This window comes from Lepisma saccharinum, chromosome 3 (assembly GCF_977018435.1).
Source record: "Lepisma saccharinum chromosome 3, izLepSacc3.1, whole genome shotgun sequence".
Classification (NCBI taxonomy): Eukaryota; Metazoa; Arthropoda; class Insecta; order Zygentoma; family Lepismatidae; genus Lepisma; species Lepisma saccharinum.
In genome coordinates, this window is record NC_139231.1 from 75,730,468 (window position 1) to 75,751,663 (window position 21,196).

General features: G+C 37.5%; 1 protein-coding gene across 8 annotated transcripts in view; it reads left to right on the forward strand.

Moving 5' to 3' along the window:
• The window catches only part of LOC145985162 (ral GTPase-activating protein subunit alpha-1), a 201,986-nt gene that overhangs the window by 65,252 nt on the left and 115,538 nt on the right, over window positions 1-21,196 (forward strand). For 6 of the 8 annotated variants that reach the window (XM_083118842.1, XM_083118847.1, XM_083118845.1 and 3 more), the window contains exons 3-9: window positions 2,101-2,118; window positions 5,242-5,413; window positions 8,961-9,142; window positions 10,266-10,381; window positions 11,960-12,101; window positions 17,686-17,854; window positions 18,565-18,735. In XM_083118842.1, the coding sequence (XP_082974968.1) occupies window positions 2,101-2,118; window positions 5,242-5,413; window positions 8,961-9,142; window positions 10,266-10,381; window positions 11,960-12,101; window positions 17,686-17,854; window positions 18,565-18,735 (970 nt within the window). The remainder of the gene's footprint in view (window positions 1-2,100; window positions 2,119-5,241; window positions 5,414-8,960; window positions 9,143-10,265; window positions 10,382-11,959; window positions 12,102-17,685; window positions 17,855-18,564; window positions 18,736-21,196) is intronic. The other 2 variants (XM_083118843.1, XM_083118849.1) reach the window with 1 other exon arrangement.

Here is a 21,196-nt window from a genome sequence, read left to right on the forward strand (position 1 = left end):
TGGTTTCTGCTGTGATATAAAAGCCTATCTTTGATACCTTAATTCTTGCAAACAATAGATTAAGAGGAAAAGAGAAAGTAGTTCTAGTAAATTTGTCTCCTCGCGGTGGTCAGTAGACTCCAGCCAGGTGCCTGGAATTCCAAGGTTTATCCTATGTTTCATCTCTCGTTTGGTAGACCTGAATTCCAAAGTGATATACACACCTCGGAAGAGGGGTGAATATTCCACAAGCTGGAAGATAAGCTTCTACGAGGAGAATACCTTCCTATTGCTGACAGTTTGCCATTGTCAGTTGTGTGCTGTGAAGTGTCTCTTGTTTCGGTAGTTTGTTCCTCAGTGAATAACTTCCCCTTTCTGTAAGCAGCATTCAGTAGTTTCTTGCTTTGCTATAATATCGGATTAAGCTGAAAAGGGGCGTACTGCAATATTTCAGTGTTTTTTCGAAAGAATTCAACGATACTGGTAGTATGAACGGAACTGAAGAAGGCGAGAGATAGCAGTTGTGCATATGGGTGGAAAACAATCAAATTGTTTCCACTTGATTTCATTTATCTCAGTTCCTGATAATTTAAAAATGAAAGTAAGAATATTTCCAGTTAGAATTTGGTTATTTACGATTATTCAGCATTTCTGGACATTTTGAAAAAAATAATATATTTTGGTAAGTGCTATTCGTTTAAGATTTAAATGAGAACCCATTTTCTTGAAATGACATACGACAGATCTCACCATTATTATTGATACAACAGTTAATTACAACACTGAAGGGGTAAGTTTAAAATGCCATTTTCACCTTCACAATTATAGGCTACTACATTATAATATTTATCATTTTCTGGTTCATAAACACTTGAAATTATACAACAAAATTTATTTCTCTGACACGCCCTTTATGTGAAACAGACCTCCCTTCTTAGAATATATTCTATGTGAGTGATATCTCTCTCTCTTTCTATACAGTTTCTAGAATCCCCCCCACTCCAATGGACATTCCTTAAGAACAACAATGATAATAAATACAAATGTTTAAGTCGGAGTAGCTCAGGTCAATCTCCTTGGCGGAGTGGTTAGCACAACACACTATATGTCAGGGGTCCTGGATTCTAGTTCATTTCAGACATGGATATTTGTGTTTGTTCCAATGAGAATACAGAAAACAGGAAATTGGCATCCTTGAAAATTGAGAAGATGTGAATAACGGGGATACTACCACATAGGGGTATTCCTTAAAAAAAAGAAAAAAAAAGTCGTTAGGGTGCCTGACTGCCATGCGAGAGACCCTGGGTTCGATCCTCGGTGGGGGAGAACCGAGATTTTTTCCACCTGTTGAAGCAGCTCCAGTGCCCACCCAGTTTCGTATAAAGTGAGTATCTGGAGGAAACTCTGGGGGGGGGGGGAAGGATGCCAGAGACGTGGTGCTAATCACACCACCACCACCTTCGGTCATGATCAAGAAAGTGTGGGGCTCTATATTTTATTACAATTAATGATCGATTTGTGTAATTTGGTTGCAAGAAAATTTTCAGCAGAAAGTAACTGTAAAAGTAACTTACAGTTACTTTGAAGTACATGTAACTAACTGTAACTGAATTACTTTTTAAAATGAGTGTAACTTACTTTTTTTAAGCAAGTAACTGTAACTGTAACTAGTTACCTTTTTTAAGGGAACTTTACGAACACTGGTGTAGGTTCTGGAAACCATCTGAATGGCAGTCAGTTGACGTCTGTTCAGAGCAAAACTATAAGAGAGCTTTCAGACAGAAGTGATAAGTAAGGAGTGATACAGGGGTTCATACAAAGCGACAAGCAAAATTATCACAATCTACACACACCAGTGTTAACTTTAGACATTGTTTATTGGCAGCTAGGATCTCTCTTCAAAAGTTTATTTTAGGAGAGGAATGGATGTCCGAAAGGACAGTAATTATATTGCAATTGAAGTTGATATAGAAAATAAAAAGTGTAATTTAAAATAGCTTTTATGTATTTTTATACAACTTATTTCTTAAAACAGCAGATGTTTGGATTACTGTTACAGGATAATATTAATTTTCCACATTTTCTCTTGTCTTATGTCCATTTTTATTCTTCCCTTTGCAGAGCTGTCCTTTCATCTTGGTAAGTAATTGTAGCATGTGGAAATACACAAGTGGTGCATGTAATGATAATGAGTAGTATCTTGCATTTATCATATTCTTCTTTATTACTTTTGAATTTCTTTATTTTTTTTTGTAGTTTTGCCTTTGTATTCTTTGGTGAATAGAGTTTTTTTTTAACATGCTGTTGTATTACCATATGTTTTTGAGAGAAAACACTTTATGAGCATTTCTGCAACCAGTTGTCAACACTTATAATTGCCATTACAAGGTTACTTAGGATATGAAGCATCTTTGTACTATAACAATAGCTTAGTGATAAAGTCTATTAGCTTGTAATCAGGAGATCTTGAGTGCAAATCATATTGGACACATACATTTCTGTGGTTTGTCTTCTCATAGTACCGTGCCTTCATTTCGATCTTCAGCCGAGAGATCGGGAGAAGCATGGCGGGTGGCACTGACCGAGATGGTGACATTTGCAGCCTGTAATGCCCGCTTATTTTTATGGACATATGCAGACATTTATATAAATATTGCAAAACGAGCACTAACCTGTGTTATAATAGTACGTTTTTAATTTTAGTAGCTTAGTGGCTGTATGTGCTGATGATTTTCACACGGCCATCACCTGTGAAACATCGTAGAGGTTTGTTTGGAGAACGTTCTAACGCTGCACCAATTTCATCAAGTTTAGCTTCGGTTAGAATCTGTCGTTTTTGCCTAGGTGTTTTAAAATTTAACGATCCAGTTTCATGTAATGTAAGGACAAGATGGCTAACCGTATCTCTATGTGGAGGTGAAACGCCTGGGAATTTCCATACAAATTGCCTACACACGTCTCGACAAGAGTCTGTTTTCACGTAAGTGTCCTACATAAAAATTCTTTGTTCTAACGTGAACCTTGCGGCTGGCTTTCCAATCATCTCACTGACCCAATACACATACACATTGCAATAACACAAGTAATGGCAAGTAACCAAGAATAACACTCTTGCGCACAGTACGAAATTAACATGCTCTTGGTTTACATCTGCTCACCACTATATTCACAGCTCTGTCTTCATCTAGTCGCGAAGGAACAAGAAACTCGAGCTCGGAGATTTTGGATTGCAAGGAAGCTCACGAAAGCCATTGACTTTTAACGGTTTCGTCTGCAGCATAATTTTGATACAGTGTTGCACATTCGAAACCTCCAAACAATCCCCATCGACACAAAACTCTTTCAAGGATATAAACTTAAGCAGGACGTTACTGGTCAAAACTATGATTAAAATGTTTTATTATCTGTGGCTCTTATCGTTTCTAAAGTGTATTTATTTGTGTATAAAAGGGCAGAGCTTGGATAAATTACAGAAGAACTTTTGCATGTTATAACACAGGTTAGTGCTCGTTTTGCAATATTTATATAAATGTCTGCATATGTCAAAAATAAGCGTGCATTACAGGCTGCAAATGTCGGCATCTCCGTCAGCGCCGCCCGCCACGCTTCTCCCGATCTCTCGGCTGAAGATCGAAATGAACGCACGGTACCTTTGGTCTAGTCTTTATTAGCCTCAGAATGCACTGTTTATTTAAATAATCTTCTTTAAAACTTGTAGTATAATCATGAGTTTTTTAACCAATTTATATTTCTGTAATTTTATAATATTTTTCTAGATTTATAATATTTATAATATAAAAATTACTCTGAAAAGAGCTCATTTTTAATTTCTCTTCTCCTTTTATAGTTGACATGTCTGTAGCATGATTGATGCACTGAAATAAAAAAGCGTGTAGAAGTCAGTTTGCATAGAAATATTATTTTAAATGTAATGTTATTCAAGATATGAACTGTTGCAGATGGCAAAACTGCTTCTGCTTTGTGGATAGTCCTTCTTTTCTTCATATTTTGTTTCCATTTCTAATATTTTCCCTAAGTGCATGCATGGAATATTTTAATGCAAGAATCCTTCAGTCACAACAGTTTTCTAACAATCCTTGACATAACATCTTGAATAACCTATTGCCTGTATGTAAAGTGCATTAGTATTTCTTACTTATGTATATATGCCTGGTATTTTTTTTTGTTCATTTCAAATAGTCTTCAGATTATGTAAATTGTAGATGAGTGTTTTGTAGATAAGCTGTTCGTTTCCAAATAAATTTGCATTTTTGAAAATGGCTAGTGCAAATTAAACCAGTTTGATTGAACAAGTAACACTTGTTGGCAGCAAATTATTATTCGTGTTTCACAAGTTATGCCATTCAGAACTCTCCAAGTTTCTGTGAAACTTCTCTCAGGTTTTCCCAATCTTATGCACGAAAGTGTTACGTCAACTGATAAATAATAGATAAACTGTAATTGGTATAGTTTGGCATAGCTCAGTTGTCATAATGTCAGTAGGCCTTCCATATGCGAGTAGAGTAGTGATTGTGTTTAAACTGTTAGTCCAGTTCTGATTAGTCTATCTGTGCATAAAGTGGACATAAAAACAAACTCACTTGAAACTCAAGTGTTTTATTAGTCATAACATATTGCACATAAATGAAGTTCTGCAACTTTATGAATGGAGAACACATATAATGCCACATATAAACTAGTTGTAGATTTTAATACGTTTTTTGATCAAAATGATTTTTTAATGTTAAGATGCAAACTGTTACATATATGTCTTTCAGGTATCACAATTTTCTTCCATTTAATAAGATAGAAATATGTATCCGTCTCTATTAAAATAATGCCAATCAAAGTTCACGCAAGCAAATTTTGTGTAATATTTTCTGATGGGTGATTTAAATAAAAGATTGAAAAGTGTTCTAAATAACTGTGCCAGGAAATTGTCAGGCTTCCTTGAACTTTTTTATAAAATGATTCTGTGTATTACTAATAATTTTGAGAACCACCCATAAGCGATTTAATCAGCTGCATGTCAGTTCTTTAAATTCTCTCCTTTTTAATCCACTAATGATCAGTTGCTTACAAGGAGGAACGTTTTCTTAACACTAAATATATATTTTTTTTAACTGCATGGTTTTTATTTGCTGCTGTTGTTTGCATTGCCTAATATATGTAACAATAACTGCTTTGCTCAGTTACAAGTATGCATGGTAATTAATGATGCCCAAATAACATACATCTAAGTTAATAGTAACCATATTGTAGTGCACAAGGCCCATCGTGAGGAATTAGAATGTGTGTTGCAAGTGCTGGAGAAGATCCTGGTGCTGTTACCTGAGTTGCTTGCTCTACGATGGCAGAGTCACAGCCTCACGCGACTCATGACCAAGCTCCTGCATCCAGGAAACTCGTGCAAACTGCATCGGGAGGCAATGAGGTATGTATAAGTTTCGACTTCCTGTATGCACTTTTTTGATTGAATTAAATGAGGTTGATATTTAAAGTTTCTATTTCAGGGTGGTCAGAAATTATTCAGTGCCTTTCAGTGACAATAGGGAAAAACAAACAAAGAAAGAAATAATAAACTCATCTAAATTTATTATGGATCAAATGAAACATTTTTAGTGAAATGTGCTCAGGCTTTTAAAATAATTCAGCGTATTACAAGCATTATTTATTGGTCACATGACATCTGTAACTCATCTTTTAAGTTCAACGATGTCACACACCGTGGTTTTATAGTCTTTCACAACCCCGTTGGATATGTTACTATTCATCCCTTAAATGCACCAAATAATTTGTGACCAACTTGTACACCCATTTAAATATACAATATGTTTTCGTCATTGTTCAGTTTGTTTCACAGTTATACCAAATCCCAAATCATTATAGTAGATTCAGTAGTAATGTCTGGATTTTTTTTTTATCAGAAACTATTTTGATGTGATGTACTATAGAGTGATTCTTATATACTGGCACCCTAACTTTGTGGTATACATCACAAATTAATGGACATAAACAGATGACAGTTTCAAACCTCAGTACGGATGCAAGAAGCTAAGGTTGCATATACAATAAGGTTGTTTGCTTTATATCCGACCATTTTTGACGGGTACTCACCTTAAGAGATACCGCGCCGCCACCATTGATCATGTTCTATTGGACCCCCAGCATTGTGGACTATCGCCCGGCATCGCAGTGTCCATTGCAGCAAGCTCCGGCGCAGGACAGGCATGGGAATTCTGTCCCACTCCTCCCTGGAAGCTTTCCATAGACCATCCAGGGTACGCGGGCGGCAATGTTCAAGATGTCGTTCAACAGTCCAAATGCGCAAAAATCGATTGGACTGGCATCTGGGCTTTTCACAGGAATGTCTTCAAACGGAATGACATGAATTCCTAATTCCTCTGCCATTTCCTGATAAAAACATAGTGATGTTCTGGCGGTATGGCTCGAAGCCTTGTCCATATGGATGATCACCTGGTTCGCGTTCATTCCATACAATTGTGGGATGTCTCTCCGATAGATAGGTGTCAGAATGGAGTCTTGGAAGTGTCTGGCATTCACCTTCACGTTTTTGTCCACCTTGCGTATCATAAACTTACCCTCATATCCGAATCCTGTCACAACCATAAAGCCACGAGGAAAACTTTCCCTGCACTGACGAACAAAGTTGCTGTGCCCCTTGCCGTCAATGTCACGGTATGTGATCACCCGAATGTGACCACCAGCAGTGAGATGGACATATGATTCATCCATTGTGACAACTTTCTTCCATTTGAAACCCACCAGGTACCTTTCATACAGATTCACAATGCGTACTTATGAAAACTTAGCATGGAAAAGGGCCATTATGTAACCCTCCCAATACCGGTTGATTTTCGGTGCCATTTGATAACATTCACTACCAACACTCACGCACCTACAAGGTCAGACACAACACTGCTCCCGCCAGCAGACCCATAGTTCCAGCATGATACGCCAGGTGGCAGCACTGAATCGAAAATGGTCGGATATAAAGCGAACAACCTCTGTAGTACTGGATGTACATACTAGGTTCTTACATTTACTTTGTGGAGGTTGGCCAGAGTACAGTAGGGTTCGAATCTCAGCCTGGGGATGAGGGTTCTTTGTGAGTGTCTCTTCATCATTCATGAGTTTCATCACCACATCCTCATCTTCGCCATTTTCCCAAAGTGGCAGAAAAGCGAAGTAACCTGATCACAAATACATGTTCTTGTATTGAATATTTCATTTTGTAATAGGCTATTATGTTGTTCTCCTGTTTTTGTTGTCCACGTTCTAGAGTGTTGTTATCTTTTAGCTTTAAAGCAGAATTTGTGGGTTTGATTTTATAAGAAGCATGTTGTTAGTAATAACAATGCTCGCTTATGGAAACCATTCTGTTTTCGTCAGTTTCTATTTCTATTTTTTGTTATTTTATATCATTTCTATCTATCTGTGGATTAATCCTGGCAGTAAGGATGTACTGATGAAATAGATGATGGTGTGTACAGCTATGCCTAGCCTTACTCAGGATTCAAACTGAGAATTTCCACTCTCTATAGAAACTTGCATTTACGGTGTTGGTGTTCATGACTACCTAGTTTCACACCTCATTGGTGACTTTTTTTTCTGTTGTCCAAGAACTGTGTGCGAAATTGATGGGGAGGGAGATCTAGGTAAAAATAACAAGTGTGGTGTTTCAGTGTAAAGAGTGATCACATGTTAGCCTCTTTGCACCACTTTGGGGCCCTTCACCTTCAAAGGGCTATCATCCCTCTCTTTTTGATAAATTACTGATTGCACTGTACATACTTGAAATTTTGAGAAACGAAACACTGAAAGGCCCAATATATAAATTACTGCCGATCTCCTTAGGGGATTCCCACGTCAGCACATTATGATGCTCGGGGTTCCAGGTTCAAATCTCAGCCTGGGCATGGATGTTTTCTTTGTGGGTGTCCCTTCATCAGTTTCATCATATTATTACTCATCCTCATCATCACGATTAGCCAAAAGTAGCAGAAAAACAATGCTAAATAATAAAAATCATATCAAATGAAATAAAAATTGTTGTCCTGCTGAGTTCTAATTGAAGGCCAGAAATTATATCCAGTAGCATGGTTAGGATTTGAAGTAGAACCTATCTACCCTACTTCTACATCTGATTGCATCAGATGGATTTTAAAAGTTTTTTTTTTAACCCTTCATGGGTCGTGCAAGAAAATTTTCGTCTATGGTCATGCACGGTCTCAGAGATCGTGTTTTTTTTAAATATGCCAAATTAATGGTCTAAAATGTAAAATCCTCAATTATTACTATTAGATCTTTCAACAATTGAGATTCTATAAACTATAAAAATTGAAATTCTATAAAATTATAAAAAGGTAGTCTTTGTTAATCGGCCATGTAAGGGCATATCGGATTTTCAGTGAAAACTAGGTACGCCTATAGCCACGTCGTGCATGGACTCAGACAGCAAGAGGCTTCAACAAACCCTCCCTAGCGGCCCGAATATCTTACTCACACTGAAAACAAAATCGTGGGGTAAAAGAGGAAGGTTGGAAACTCAGCTAGACAGTAGATGGAGGGTGTTGACAAAAGAATCATTGATAAATAACGATGTTAAAATTACACACCCCGAACAAGAGACAGTGTGCGACCAACGCAAGGTTAACCTGTGTTTTCAAGTCAGAATAGCATTGAGTAACAAAGAGGAAATGAAAATTTTGCAAATTTTAATTCATTACAGGGAAATTTTTGCACCTATTATGATTGCACATTTCAAATCATCAATCTGTACACGTTAAAGATATCCATACCCTAGATGACTTGAACCTAGAGCTCAATAAGCTTATCATTGGGCCAGGCAGAGAAGAAGTAACTTACTCGTAAGTTATTATTTAATACACATATTTTAAGTGACAACTTATGGTGTATAATTTCATGTTGGGTAATCTAAACATTTGTATCTTTTGAAGGCTCTTTCTGCTATGGTATCAGGCTCTAGGAGACAATGCTCCAGACTCAATCCATGCTTTGTTTGCCACCCTGGTTCCGGGATTTCCTTCTCCATTCCCTGGGGAAGGGCTCTCATCCCTGACCAGGGGGTCTTCAGTGTGCTTTGGGAGCTCGAGTGCTGTGTTTCATGATACAAATCAAGGTATGTTTAATGTTTCTCGTAATTCAGTGTGACTATTTTGTGGTACCTTTGCATAACTAAATAATGGAAGTGTGTTCTTTCAAAGAGGTGTTTTAAATAGAGTTTAACTTATACCAACTCTTACCAATTCTGATCCTTGTATATAGTAACAATTTATAGTTGTTCAAAATGTTTATAAATAATAATTTAATTACATTGAAATCTCATTTATGCAAGTCAAGTTCATAAAGAAACCAGTTTATCCAAAGTGATTTTTATTAAATTTTACAAATTCACAAAAACTTTTTTGATTGATTGATTGATTGATTTAGTTTATTTTACTTCGCGTTTTGTGCCTCTTGGCTAATTTGCGAAGATGGGGATGAGTGATGAAATTATGAAATTGATGAATGGACATTCACAAACAACCAAGCCCGACCGGGATTCGAACCCGGGACCCTTGGCGTTACAGCGCGATGTGCTAACCACTCGGCCACAGGGTCGGGCACAAAAACTTTTTTTCAGGTAAGAGTTGTTAATATATTGCAACTATATCATATTAAAGTTTTGCTTTAAATCTAACACCAGATAGTTCACACGGACGACTCTAGATAGCGTAAGCTCTAGTAAGCTAGAGCAAGTAATGTTTGAACAGGCAAAATGAGCGGTATTCACTTGAAGCCCAGTAGTACACATATAATTGTTTTGTCTGTCATAGTGTGCCCTCAAATAATGGATCGTTAAGTGAAAGACTCACGAAATTGAAACTTAAGTGAACACAGTCATCATTTCCATGTAAAAATGTAGTTTAGTCTTATCTTACCAATGCACAGTGATATATGAAAATGAAATAGATGATTGTGGACTGAAACTACTGAAGCGAATATTTTACACATATGTGTCTATGATTATTGTTACATTAAATGATATTCCACTGTATACGCTTGAGCGTAGCATGCTCGAGAGTGGGAGGCTTCAATGAATACAAGCGAGCGAGAGTGGTCCCATCCAGAACTCTAATATGTAGTTTTGATTACCAAATCGAAGGGTGGGTTTCATTTAGGGGTTTGGTTAAATGATGGGATGTTATTTACTTTCAGATTCATTCTTGATGCTGAAGAAATGCATTTTTTTTTTCTTTCAGGACCTGTGTCTCCAGTTGAAATCCAGCCTCTCCTTCCTCCCCAAGGTGGAGAGAAACAGCCAGATGATCCAACTCGTTACTTTCTTGATTGCCTCTTGGAGTTCATGGTGTCGCAGGTATTGATTTTTCTTCTCCCCATTAGAGCCATGAAAGTCAAATGTAAAGCCACCTCCCCCCCCATGCACCGCACCATACCATGAAGATACATGGGAAATGTGGAGGTAGGATCCCACACCCCTATCTTTGCCATACTAGAGGTGATGTGATCAGCACCTTTCTTTGACCACCTTTATCTCCCTCCCCCAATTTTGTCCCCAGGAACCCATTCATTAGAGGTTGGGAGAGCCCCCCTGACCTTTGTTCTGGGACAGTGACAGGTAAATTCTTACCTGAGATCAAACCTGTGTCTCTTGTGTGTCAGTCAATTTCCCTATGAACTAAACCATTAGCTTCATGTTATAAAGAAATGTAATAGATAGTATTAAATCCAGGACTCAGTTCTCGATACTTTCACGAGCACGTAATTAATTACACGTTGATTTTAATTAAAATAAAAGCTGCTTTTCTAGAATGGTCAAAAACTGCATCGAAAATTTCTGAAATATGTCTGCACCAGCATTATAATGCAAATTGTGCCAGCCCCTGTGGTTTAGTGGTTAGCACATCACACTACGATGCCAGGGGTCCCAGGTTCGAATCCCGGCCTGGGCATGGATGTTTGTGAGTGTCCATTCATCAGTTTCATCACTCATCTCCATCTTCGCAAATTACCCAAAAGTGGCACAAAAAGTGAAGTAAAATAAAACAAATCAACCAATTAATGGAAATTGCGCAAATGGCTGAACTCATGATTGACTCAGAAACTCACGACTTAAGGTTCAAGCTCTGTCCTGACTGTTGGGATTTCTTTCATCAACCTGCATGTATTCATCATTCATCATCACCATGGTGAACAGACATGTTTCACAGATATGGATGGTAGATGAAAGGACTCTGTTGCAGGAATGATTACACAGTTGAAAGGCAAATTTTTATGAAAGCGACCATGTCATTTCTTGTATTCTGCTTCTTTATGAGAAACCAAGGTCCCACAGAAGCATTTCTTGTCTAAGTATGGTTGGGACCTCCTGGACCTCTATCCCTTCACCTTTTTTTTAGTGACTTCCACTTCTTCTCTTAGTAGATGCACACCACTACACTACCGATGATGAGGTGAAACATGGCATTCACAAATTTGTTTTAAAGGTATAAGATGGTCTTCTTCAGCATGGTTTATCAATACAGTAAGTACTTCCGTGTCAGTGGGGAACTATGTTGAAGAGTGAGTCGGTATTTATCTACTTGTCGACAATGTTACTTATGTCAGTTGTCACTTGAATGGGCATTCCTTCCACTAACAGAACACAAAACTTATTTTGTACTACTCTCATACGTCTGTGCTTTTTCAGAAACAGACTTTAAGAATTTTAATTTTATAAAATGAATGAAGTCTGAAAAATTTGTTCCTTTTATACATGGGTGGAAATGCATAAAGTTTCCTTTGACATCTCTTTTATTGATTTGTGCATAAAAATTGAAAATTGCTGTGCATTATTTTTCAACTTGTCAGAATCATGGCACATACAGTAATGACATTTCTAACCATCTTTTGTTGTGAAAACTGATTTATTAACTGTGAGTTTGTTTCTTTTCAGATCACAAGGATTGAATGGAGGGACAGGGGTTCTAAACAACAGAAGTGCTTTATGTTTTTATTTGACAGATTTAAGTTGTACTACTTACCTCATATATTCCCCCAGTTTTCACATAGTACCAGTTTATACAAGCCAGTATTAGGTAAGTATCCTTAGATCTGAAATCTGAAATGCAATAATCATAAATGCTCAGAAATATACATATTCTGTGAAGCATTACCAAGGCTAGTATTTAACTAATTCCTATACATATGATTATTTAATAGAAATTAAGTCCCATTTTCAGCAAGACAAAAATAAATATGTTATGTGCATTTTATGCTCCTGTTCATGGATTTACTTCACTTGAACCAATTTTCAATAAATGTTAATAATTGTGGTACATATTATAAAACTTTCAAAGCTATGAAAGTATTGGTATTGGTTCAAATATCTAATTTTTATCAATACTGATACCAATTCCGATATGACAGTTTTGGTTGCAATTAATACATTGGTAATTGGCTTCTTATCCCTAACATATATCAATGTCTATGTACTTTTAACAATTAGAGAAAAAAATCTTTTCTGGTTGGTATTATGTTGTAAAAGTGTCATTTGTAGGCCCAACATTTTTTTTTATCCAATTACATATGTTTTTATTTGTATGCAGCCAAGCCAAAAATTGCAGGATGCCAAAAAAAAAAAAAACTTCTTTTCACGTGGAAATGCCATGTTCGAACACTATGCCTCCTAGCAGAAAAACAATTATTCACTAAGTCATAGCATCTGACAAGCAGCTACCAGCTATAGCACCTTGGAGATATATGCTAACAGCACTGAACTTGACCTGCATAACCTACTCATGTATGCATCTAATAGATACTCTATGTGATGAGAAGTATCCGGACACCCACCTGAGAATGAAGTACAAGTTTGGGCCACCCTCCATCGGGAACACTGGCAGTCAATGCGGTGTTGACTCACCCTTAGCCTTGATGACAGCCTTTACTCTCGCAGGCATATTTTCAATCAAGTGGTGGAAGGTTTCCTGGAGAATGGCAGTCCATTCCTCGTGGAGTGCCGAAATGAGAAGATGTATCGATATGGGTCGGTGTGGTCTAGCACGAAGTTGGCATTCCAAAACACCAGAGGTGTTCTATGGAATTCAAATCAGGACTATGCACAGGCCAGTCCATTAGTGGGACGGTGTTGTCGTCAAACCACTTTTCCACAAGCCGTGCAGTATGGATGGATGCTCGGTCATGTTGAAAGGCACAATGGTCATCCCTGAACTGGTTTTCGACGGTAGGTAGCTCTGTTAAAATGTCAACGTAAGCTTGTACTGTGACATTACCATGCAAAGCAACAAGGGGTTCAAGCCCCCCTCCAGGAGAAACATGACCACACTGTCAATCCGCCACACCCAAATTTCACTGTCTGCACCATACAGGCTGGTAGATGTCACAGGCATTTGCCACATCCACACCCTGCCATCGGATCGCCACATTGTGTACCATGATTCATCACTCGACACAACGGTTTTCTACTGTTCTATGGTCCAGTTTTGACACTCCTTGCACCACGCGAGGCGGTGTTTGGCATTTGTGTGTATGATGTTTTGGCTTATGGGCAGCTGCTCGGCCATGGAAATCAAATTGCCGCACCTCACGCCGTATATTGTCATGGTGCTTGTCCGGGTGAACCCCCATACTACCACTAGAGAACGAAGCTCTGTTGGCTGCGCTTTGCTCTGTAAGAGAATACATTTATTATTTTGGTAGAGCCTTAATACTAAGTGGGAGAACCTGCAGGGTATAGACACAATTAGACACATAAGTAATGATTAACAATAACAAGATTATTTTCTTGTAGTTTACGGTTATTACAAGCATAAGAAAACAGTTTTTCTTTGTGACGTTTCAGGAGAACACGCGCTCCTTTCATCAGACATATATTTTCATTTGACTAAAGATACAGTTATAACAATGGTTAGTAATTTTTAAACAAAAAGAATCCATTATATAATGGATGTTGTCAATGTTACATTGTTGTAATATAGCAACTTAACTGTGAAAAGAAGCAGTCTGTTTTATTTTTATTTCAGATTTTTTTTTTTTTTTAAAAATTATGAATCCCAAATATCATCAGGTAATTCAAATTCATCATTGTTTTCACAGTGTCTCTTGATGTTTTCTGTTACATTAAATTTTAAAGATGGTGGCTTACTCCATTTGTGAAAAAGAAAACTCCATACTGGATCTATGTTACCATTTTCATTATTTAATTTATTCCAGTGTTCTTCTGCAATGAACGAAGCTTCCCAGACATTCAACTCTGTGTTTCCCGTTAATCTTTTTAAAACCCTTCTCTTTTTAATCAACTGCTTCTCTTCGATGATATGAGTTGACAAACCCGTTCTTGGGTTTAGATTTATAATGTCCAAATTGTGTTCATGCCATCTTATTGCCATTTTCCTTGCTGTTTGTCCCACATAATCCTTTCAACATGAACAACTTATATTATATATTCTTGTGGTTCCCACATCTGGTAGAGAGTTTCTCATTTTGAATTTGTTAAATGTACATTCCAAACTTCTTGGTGATTTAAAAACAATTTTGAAATTAAAACTTCTAAAAATTTTTGCAATTTTATGTGAGAATCCCTTGTGGAATGGAATGCACACAAATTTCTTTTCAACAGGTTTTTCATCTTGTCTGTATTTCTCTTTTCCTTTAGTTTTCTTGCGACTTGTTTTTTGATTTGGTTTATTCTGTTAGTGCGAAAGCCATTTTCTTTTGCTATATTAAAAAGCCTTTCTTCTTCTTTTTTGATGTCCTTATTATTAGAACATAGTCTTTGTGCTCTCAGGAAAAAAATTAAAAATATGTCATCCATTGTTATACGCGAATGTTCTGAATTAGCATGGATGTATTTTTCCCCTGCTAATTTTTTCCTATGGACTGATGTTTGAATTGTTGAGTCAGTTGTCTTAATTTGCAGATCAAGGAAAGAAATTACATTGTTATTCATGGGTACGCAAGTGAATTTTATGCGACGATGTGATTCATTTAACAATTTAAATACGTCCATGATGGTGTTCTCACTTTTAGCAATAATTAGCACATCATCTACATATCTGATGTAGAGTTTGATATCCGCACCTATCTCATTAACAATTGGAGATTCTATGTAATGAAGGAAAATGCTGGAGATGATTCCGGATACTGGGGTTCCCATTGATAAACCATTACTTTGCTGATAGATTTTGCCATCAAATATAAAGTAATTGTAATTTGCACATACAGTAAACCATCGAACCATTTCCCATGATTCTACTGGGTTAACCTTCATCTCAATAAGCCATCTGTGTAATGCATCTGTGGCACCTTCTATTGCGACACTAGGATATAAATATTCAACATCAAAACTTGCAATACGATACTCATTATTTCAAACAATATTTGTTAGTTTCTGTTTCACTTCATATGCATTTTTAACACTGAATGGTGTTTGTTGTTTAATGATAGCAAGCCTTTCAACTAAATATTTGGATAGTTTGTATGCAGGATGTGTGAAAGATGCAATGATGGGTCGTATTGGAGTTCCCGGTTTGTGAGTTTTTGGTAGTCCAAAGGCAATCGGCAGGGTTGGATTTTTGACAATGAGTTTTTTCTTCATTTCTCTTAATATCGTGATACTGCTTTCAATTACTTTCTTTAGGGTTTCGAGGGCTTTCTGTGAAATTGTTTACTTTGAAACATTCTTCCATTTTTTCTTTATTGTCCTTAATTCGAATAAGGACAGGTTTATTTTCCTTGCCCGATTTTATTTAGAAAATGTCGTTTTCTTTCAACCAGGTCTTGAAACTGTTTTCTTATGCTTGTAATAACTGTAAACTACAAGAACATAATTCTATAATGCAAGCAATGCGTACATACAAGATAAACTAATAACAAGATTTATTATAAGAAGAATAGTGATTGATATATGAAGAGCATCTCTGCCTAAGTGCCTAAGTATTAAGGTAAGGGAGCTGCTTGGAAAGAAAGTTAGATTAGCGATACTTAGCAAGCTGTAGGCGTAGGCTCTTGTCCATCTTCTAAGTGCCTGGAGACAGCCTGGACTTGGCTGGGTGAATGGTCATCTTGGGTCGGAGACTGGACAACACCTCAGCCGCACTTCAGATCTGCCACCCTTTTTACCATTTTACTGGGGTTTTTATACTTAGGGGATGGCCTTTGGCAGGGTTATTTTGGTTGCCTCGTGTCGAATGCAGGAAGTCCCATATTTTGGGGTATTCTTCTTATGGTCATGGCTCAAAAGTAAACAATCCACACTTCCTTAATTGTTATGACCTTACTTCAAATAAGGGTTTTAGAGGACACGAGGACAGTGAAGACATTTCATCGAGTGCTCTTCGTCGAAAATCACACTCAAGAGCCAATCTATCTTCTACATATAAAAATGGATGTTTGTGTGTGGGTGTGTATATATGTTTGTTCTGGCATAACTCTCGAATGCCTGGAGCAATTTCAACCAAACTTGGTACATGTATCACTTGCAATCTGGAAAGAATACTTTGGGGGTAAGATACCCCGGCACGCCTTGGGGTGCGGTGGGAAGGGGTGACATGTAAAAATAATTGAAAACGACCCATATTAAATTCCGCACAAACAGACATCCGTGACTCTATGCAATCCGCACAACGAAAGTGTTTCTCAGCTTGTCTAACATTCAGGCTGTGTTGCAAAAATGACCGATTTTAGTATGGAATCAATAGTTTTCGTGACACTCCCAACTTCAAGTTCATCACCTATCAGCATGGGGGGGGGGGGGTGAGAGGGGGTGAAAAATAAAATGCCACAATGCCTTAGATTAGTGTTGAATCCATAGTTTTTGGAGTTGCCAAGCTAATTGGTGACATTCACGATCACATTTAAGATTAGTTACATTGTACACTATAGTCAGAATTCATTATTTTTCTGTCTAATACAAGAGTGGGATAAATAAATACCTGGGCAATGCCGGGTAATCAGCTAGTGTAGAAATAAAGTTAGGAACATGCAAAAACTTGTCCGGAGTAGATCCTGATGCTGTTCGGAATTTCTGTCTGATGGATGATTGATGATTACGCTGTACGATCCTCTTCAACACTCGACGGTCTCTGGAGGTCAACATGGGAGGTTGACCTGCATGCTTTTGGGTTGTACACATCCCTTCACATTTCCACTTCACTATAACATTGGAAACAGTGGACCTGGGGATGTTTAGGAGGGTGGAAATCTTGCGCACAGACTTCTTACACAAGTGGCATCCAACCACCTAACCACTTTGAAATCCCGTGAGCTTCTCAGTCCGTCCCATACTGCTGTCTCGCGCTGTCTGCAAACTACCGAGATCGCTGACCTTGTGTTCCATCCGGTAGATGGCAGTACTCTGTCACACTCTATGATAAACACACTTTTCGTGGTGTGTCTGGATACTTTTAATCACATAGAATAATTTAATAGAATATAAACAGAACTTGAACCTGCCTAATCTAACGCATGTTTATTTCTGTTATTCTGTTGTGGGTTTGTCACCGTGTAACCAAACTTCAGAATCCCGGAGGAACTTATGAAACTAATATTTAGTTTCATACAAGTTGAAGAGGACATTTTCAATTTATTTCTGTAGCTTTACAGTTAGTAAGATATTCTCAAAGTTTGGACAGTTTACTAGTAATAGTTGTTCTTATTTTTTAGATTTTCCAGAGCTTAGAAAGTTTGTTCCAAGTCACATAGAGACGCCGGATGGAAAGAGAAAACCAGATCCTTTTATGATATGTAGGGTAGTGGTGATAAAATGGGTAGCACAGTTCACACATATCACAAAGAAGGGAGATGCTCCATTAATACAAACTCATTCCACTAGGTATGTATTTATTTATAATATTCTCAAGTTAGCTGTACACCACTGATTATTTGAGCGAGTGCAAAATTCTGCCAATTTAAAAATTATTATTATTATGACTGTAAATGTAATTTTCATGTATCCTGGTTTTGTGAAGTAAATGTATGAATATAAAATTTCCTATTTCTAAAGAAAACTTATTGAAATTGTTTAGTTGCACACAATAAGGAGGTAAAGGAAGCATTTAGGTATCTGCATAAGAATTCACATTGATCATTCTATGTCATGAAATAATAAAAATTTTAGACTTATTTAATACTTAGTGCAGTTTTTCTGGAACATTTATTTATTTCATTTGTTATTCTCTTATAATTTGATACACACACACTCACACTCACACTCACTCACTCTCACTCTCTCACTCACTGACTCACTGACTCACTCTCTCTCTCTCTCTCTCTCTCTCTCTCTCTCTCTCTCTCTCTCTCTCTTTCTCTTTCTCTTTCTCTTTCTCTTTTTCTCTTTCTCTTTCTCTTTTCACAGAGTCATCTTCAGGGCTGGTCGAGGACAGACGGAGTAGACGCAGTTGTCGTTGCACTGCACAAAGTCTTAACTTTTCATTTAATTTTCACTTAAATTTCTATGTAGTCAAAGTTAGTGTGTTTCCATGTTTGTGATTGCTACGTGAGATTATTCTTTAGCATTCGACTAATTTGTGATTGTTTTGACAGTGTTACACCCAGTGAAGAGACTGACCATTCTCCAGGCACTGAGCTACGCCGGGTGAGTGTCAGTCAGGTTGGATCCAATCACGAGACTCATCTCCCTTCGGCATCGTCCTCAGATTCAGCTCATATATCAATCAGCTCCCAGATGTCTCAGATGGAGTTGCCTCATCCCAGGTCAGTGCTGCTTCATTTACAAGGGGTATTCAAGCAAAATCAGGACTTACAGGGTCGCTTCACCAGAGGTTACTATGTGGCACTATTCATTGGTACATTTGTGATCTTTTGTGGACCATCTGCAGCATGTTTCATGAGTATATGCTAAATTCTGCAGCAAGGTATGCACTTTATGCCTGGCAATGGATCAGCTTTGTTGTGCAGAATGTTCATGGATGCCTCATAAAATGTCCACAAGCATGTGATTAGGTGGCTCCATGTTGCAAATATGAGTTCACATTATGAAGATATGCTGGCAGAAAATAAGAAAATCTGATGTAAATTTTGTAATTACTTTATTTAATGTATATTCTTTGAATATTTGTTGTTGTAATCTTCACTTTTGTTTTTACATATGTGGATCCACTGCCAGACGTAAAACAAATATCTTAAGGGGGAGAGGGACAATTTACCGTAGGTCTTTGTCACTGTGGCTGCTGCCAATCACTGTTGCCAACTTTGCTCTTTTGGATCCAGATCTGGCTTTTTCATGCACTCGTTAGGCTGTGAACTGTGGCACCCTGCCCCCTGCCCCACTATGATGCCACCACTGGCTCCGGCTCAAAAAGACCAACTCTTGCCATGAGTGTACATTTTGCATGTGACGTGATACTGTTATATTGGCTGCATCACCCACCCACCCCTTACCTCCCCAGTTACTTTTTTATAGTGTCGTGGCTAAGTTGAAGATGACAATATTATTATCCAGGAGTCCTTTATTTTCAATTTCATATGAGCATCAGTGGATTATTGAGATGAGTGATGCCACCAAATCTAGGCAGTAAAAATTATGAATAAATTGCCATCACTAATGGTAATAGCATCGCCTCCTCCCCTCTGACACCTAAAATTACCCTAGGAGGCACTTTATGCAGCCTTTGTTAATCTAGCTCCTTGAAAGTCATCTTTAGCTCTATTAATGATGAAATGTAGCTCTTTTATGCACATCAGGTTCGGCAACACTGCCAGGATGGCCACAGGAGACAAGGAGAAATGAATTAGGCTTATGGGACCATTATTTTATTCGTTCTCTCTGGGATATCAAACATCCAATGACGTAGAAAAGTATGTGGACGGAAAAAGGACACGTTGAACTGTGTCATAGTAGCAGGAAAAGTCGAAACTCCTATTTGCTTAGCCTCAACTTGAAGTTGATTTCCCATAAGGAATACATGAGATTCTGTAAATATTAATCATATTTTTCAAACATCGTGTCTAGCTTACTAATCAACTTGAATAATAGTTTCCACTTGCAACATGGAGAGAAATTCATACTCTCTTGCATACTAATCCCTTTTTTAAATAGCAGTGCTCAATATGACTATATTGAAATAAATGCACAACTGGTGCGCAATTGTCCCTCTTCGCCTTAATATACTCACAAAACTACACAGGTGGTCCGCAAACAATTCACAAGTGTGGTACTGAGTGGAAGGACCCTTAGTTGTACGAAGTAAGTGAACATGTTTATTGAAGTGAATTCGCTTCTCCATTTGTGCCAGTATTTCACTAACCATCTGTAGAAAGATTGTCTCTATGCTTAAGTAAGGATCAAACAACTGCTAAAATTCTAGACTCTTAAAAAAGTGGAAATCAGAGGCACGTTTCTGTAATATCCTGGTAGTCTGGTGGGCAACATAGGGTCTTGTATTACCCTACAGAAGAAGAATGCCATTTGTGATGAAACCATGCAACTGTTGTTTTTTCCAGAGAAAATTTGTGTAGGCACTTGTTTCTCAGTGCTAACACCTTGGGTAACTAACTCATTGCACTCACATTCTGTTTTATGCCTATGAAACTAAAAGTCACAGTTTGATGGAACACCTCTCATAGTATCTTTATGTTGGTTTAATTAAATAAAGATAAAATTATATAAAACTATGTGGACTGGGAATCAAGAATGAGATGAATGAATGACTTGTATTCAGAAGAAGTGTAAGGGGTAACCTTTTGGGAAGTCACCTGAATATCAACCTCAGTTGTTCACAATACACTATGGAAATTGCATTAATGCAGACCAACTAGCCTTCTGCAGCTTCAACCGCAAACATTTTAATCATCTATCATGTTTGTATATTTGTATGTTGTCCTTTGTTTTGTCCCTATTTATGCTGAGTGACTTTATTCAACCCTTTATCTATTCTGATCCTGTAATAGAGGACACAGTAAGAGTAGATGTGATATTGTTTGATATTGTGCTCTGCAATTATGGTAGGATAAGTTTATTCCTAACCTTGCCAAGTGCACATTCAGGTGCGTATGTCCATTTCAGATTCGTATTATGAAGTCTATTATTGCCTCAGGTTTAATTACAACAGATTGTTACACAATCGAAAGTTATCCAACTTCATATCTGTTATCTGTGTCAAAATTTCAAATCAGCCCATTGTTACTCATGGTGATGAATTAACTATTGATTTTA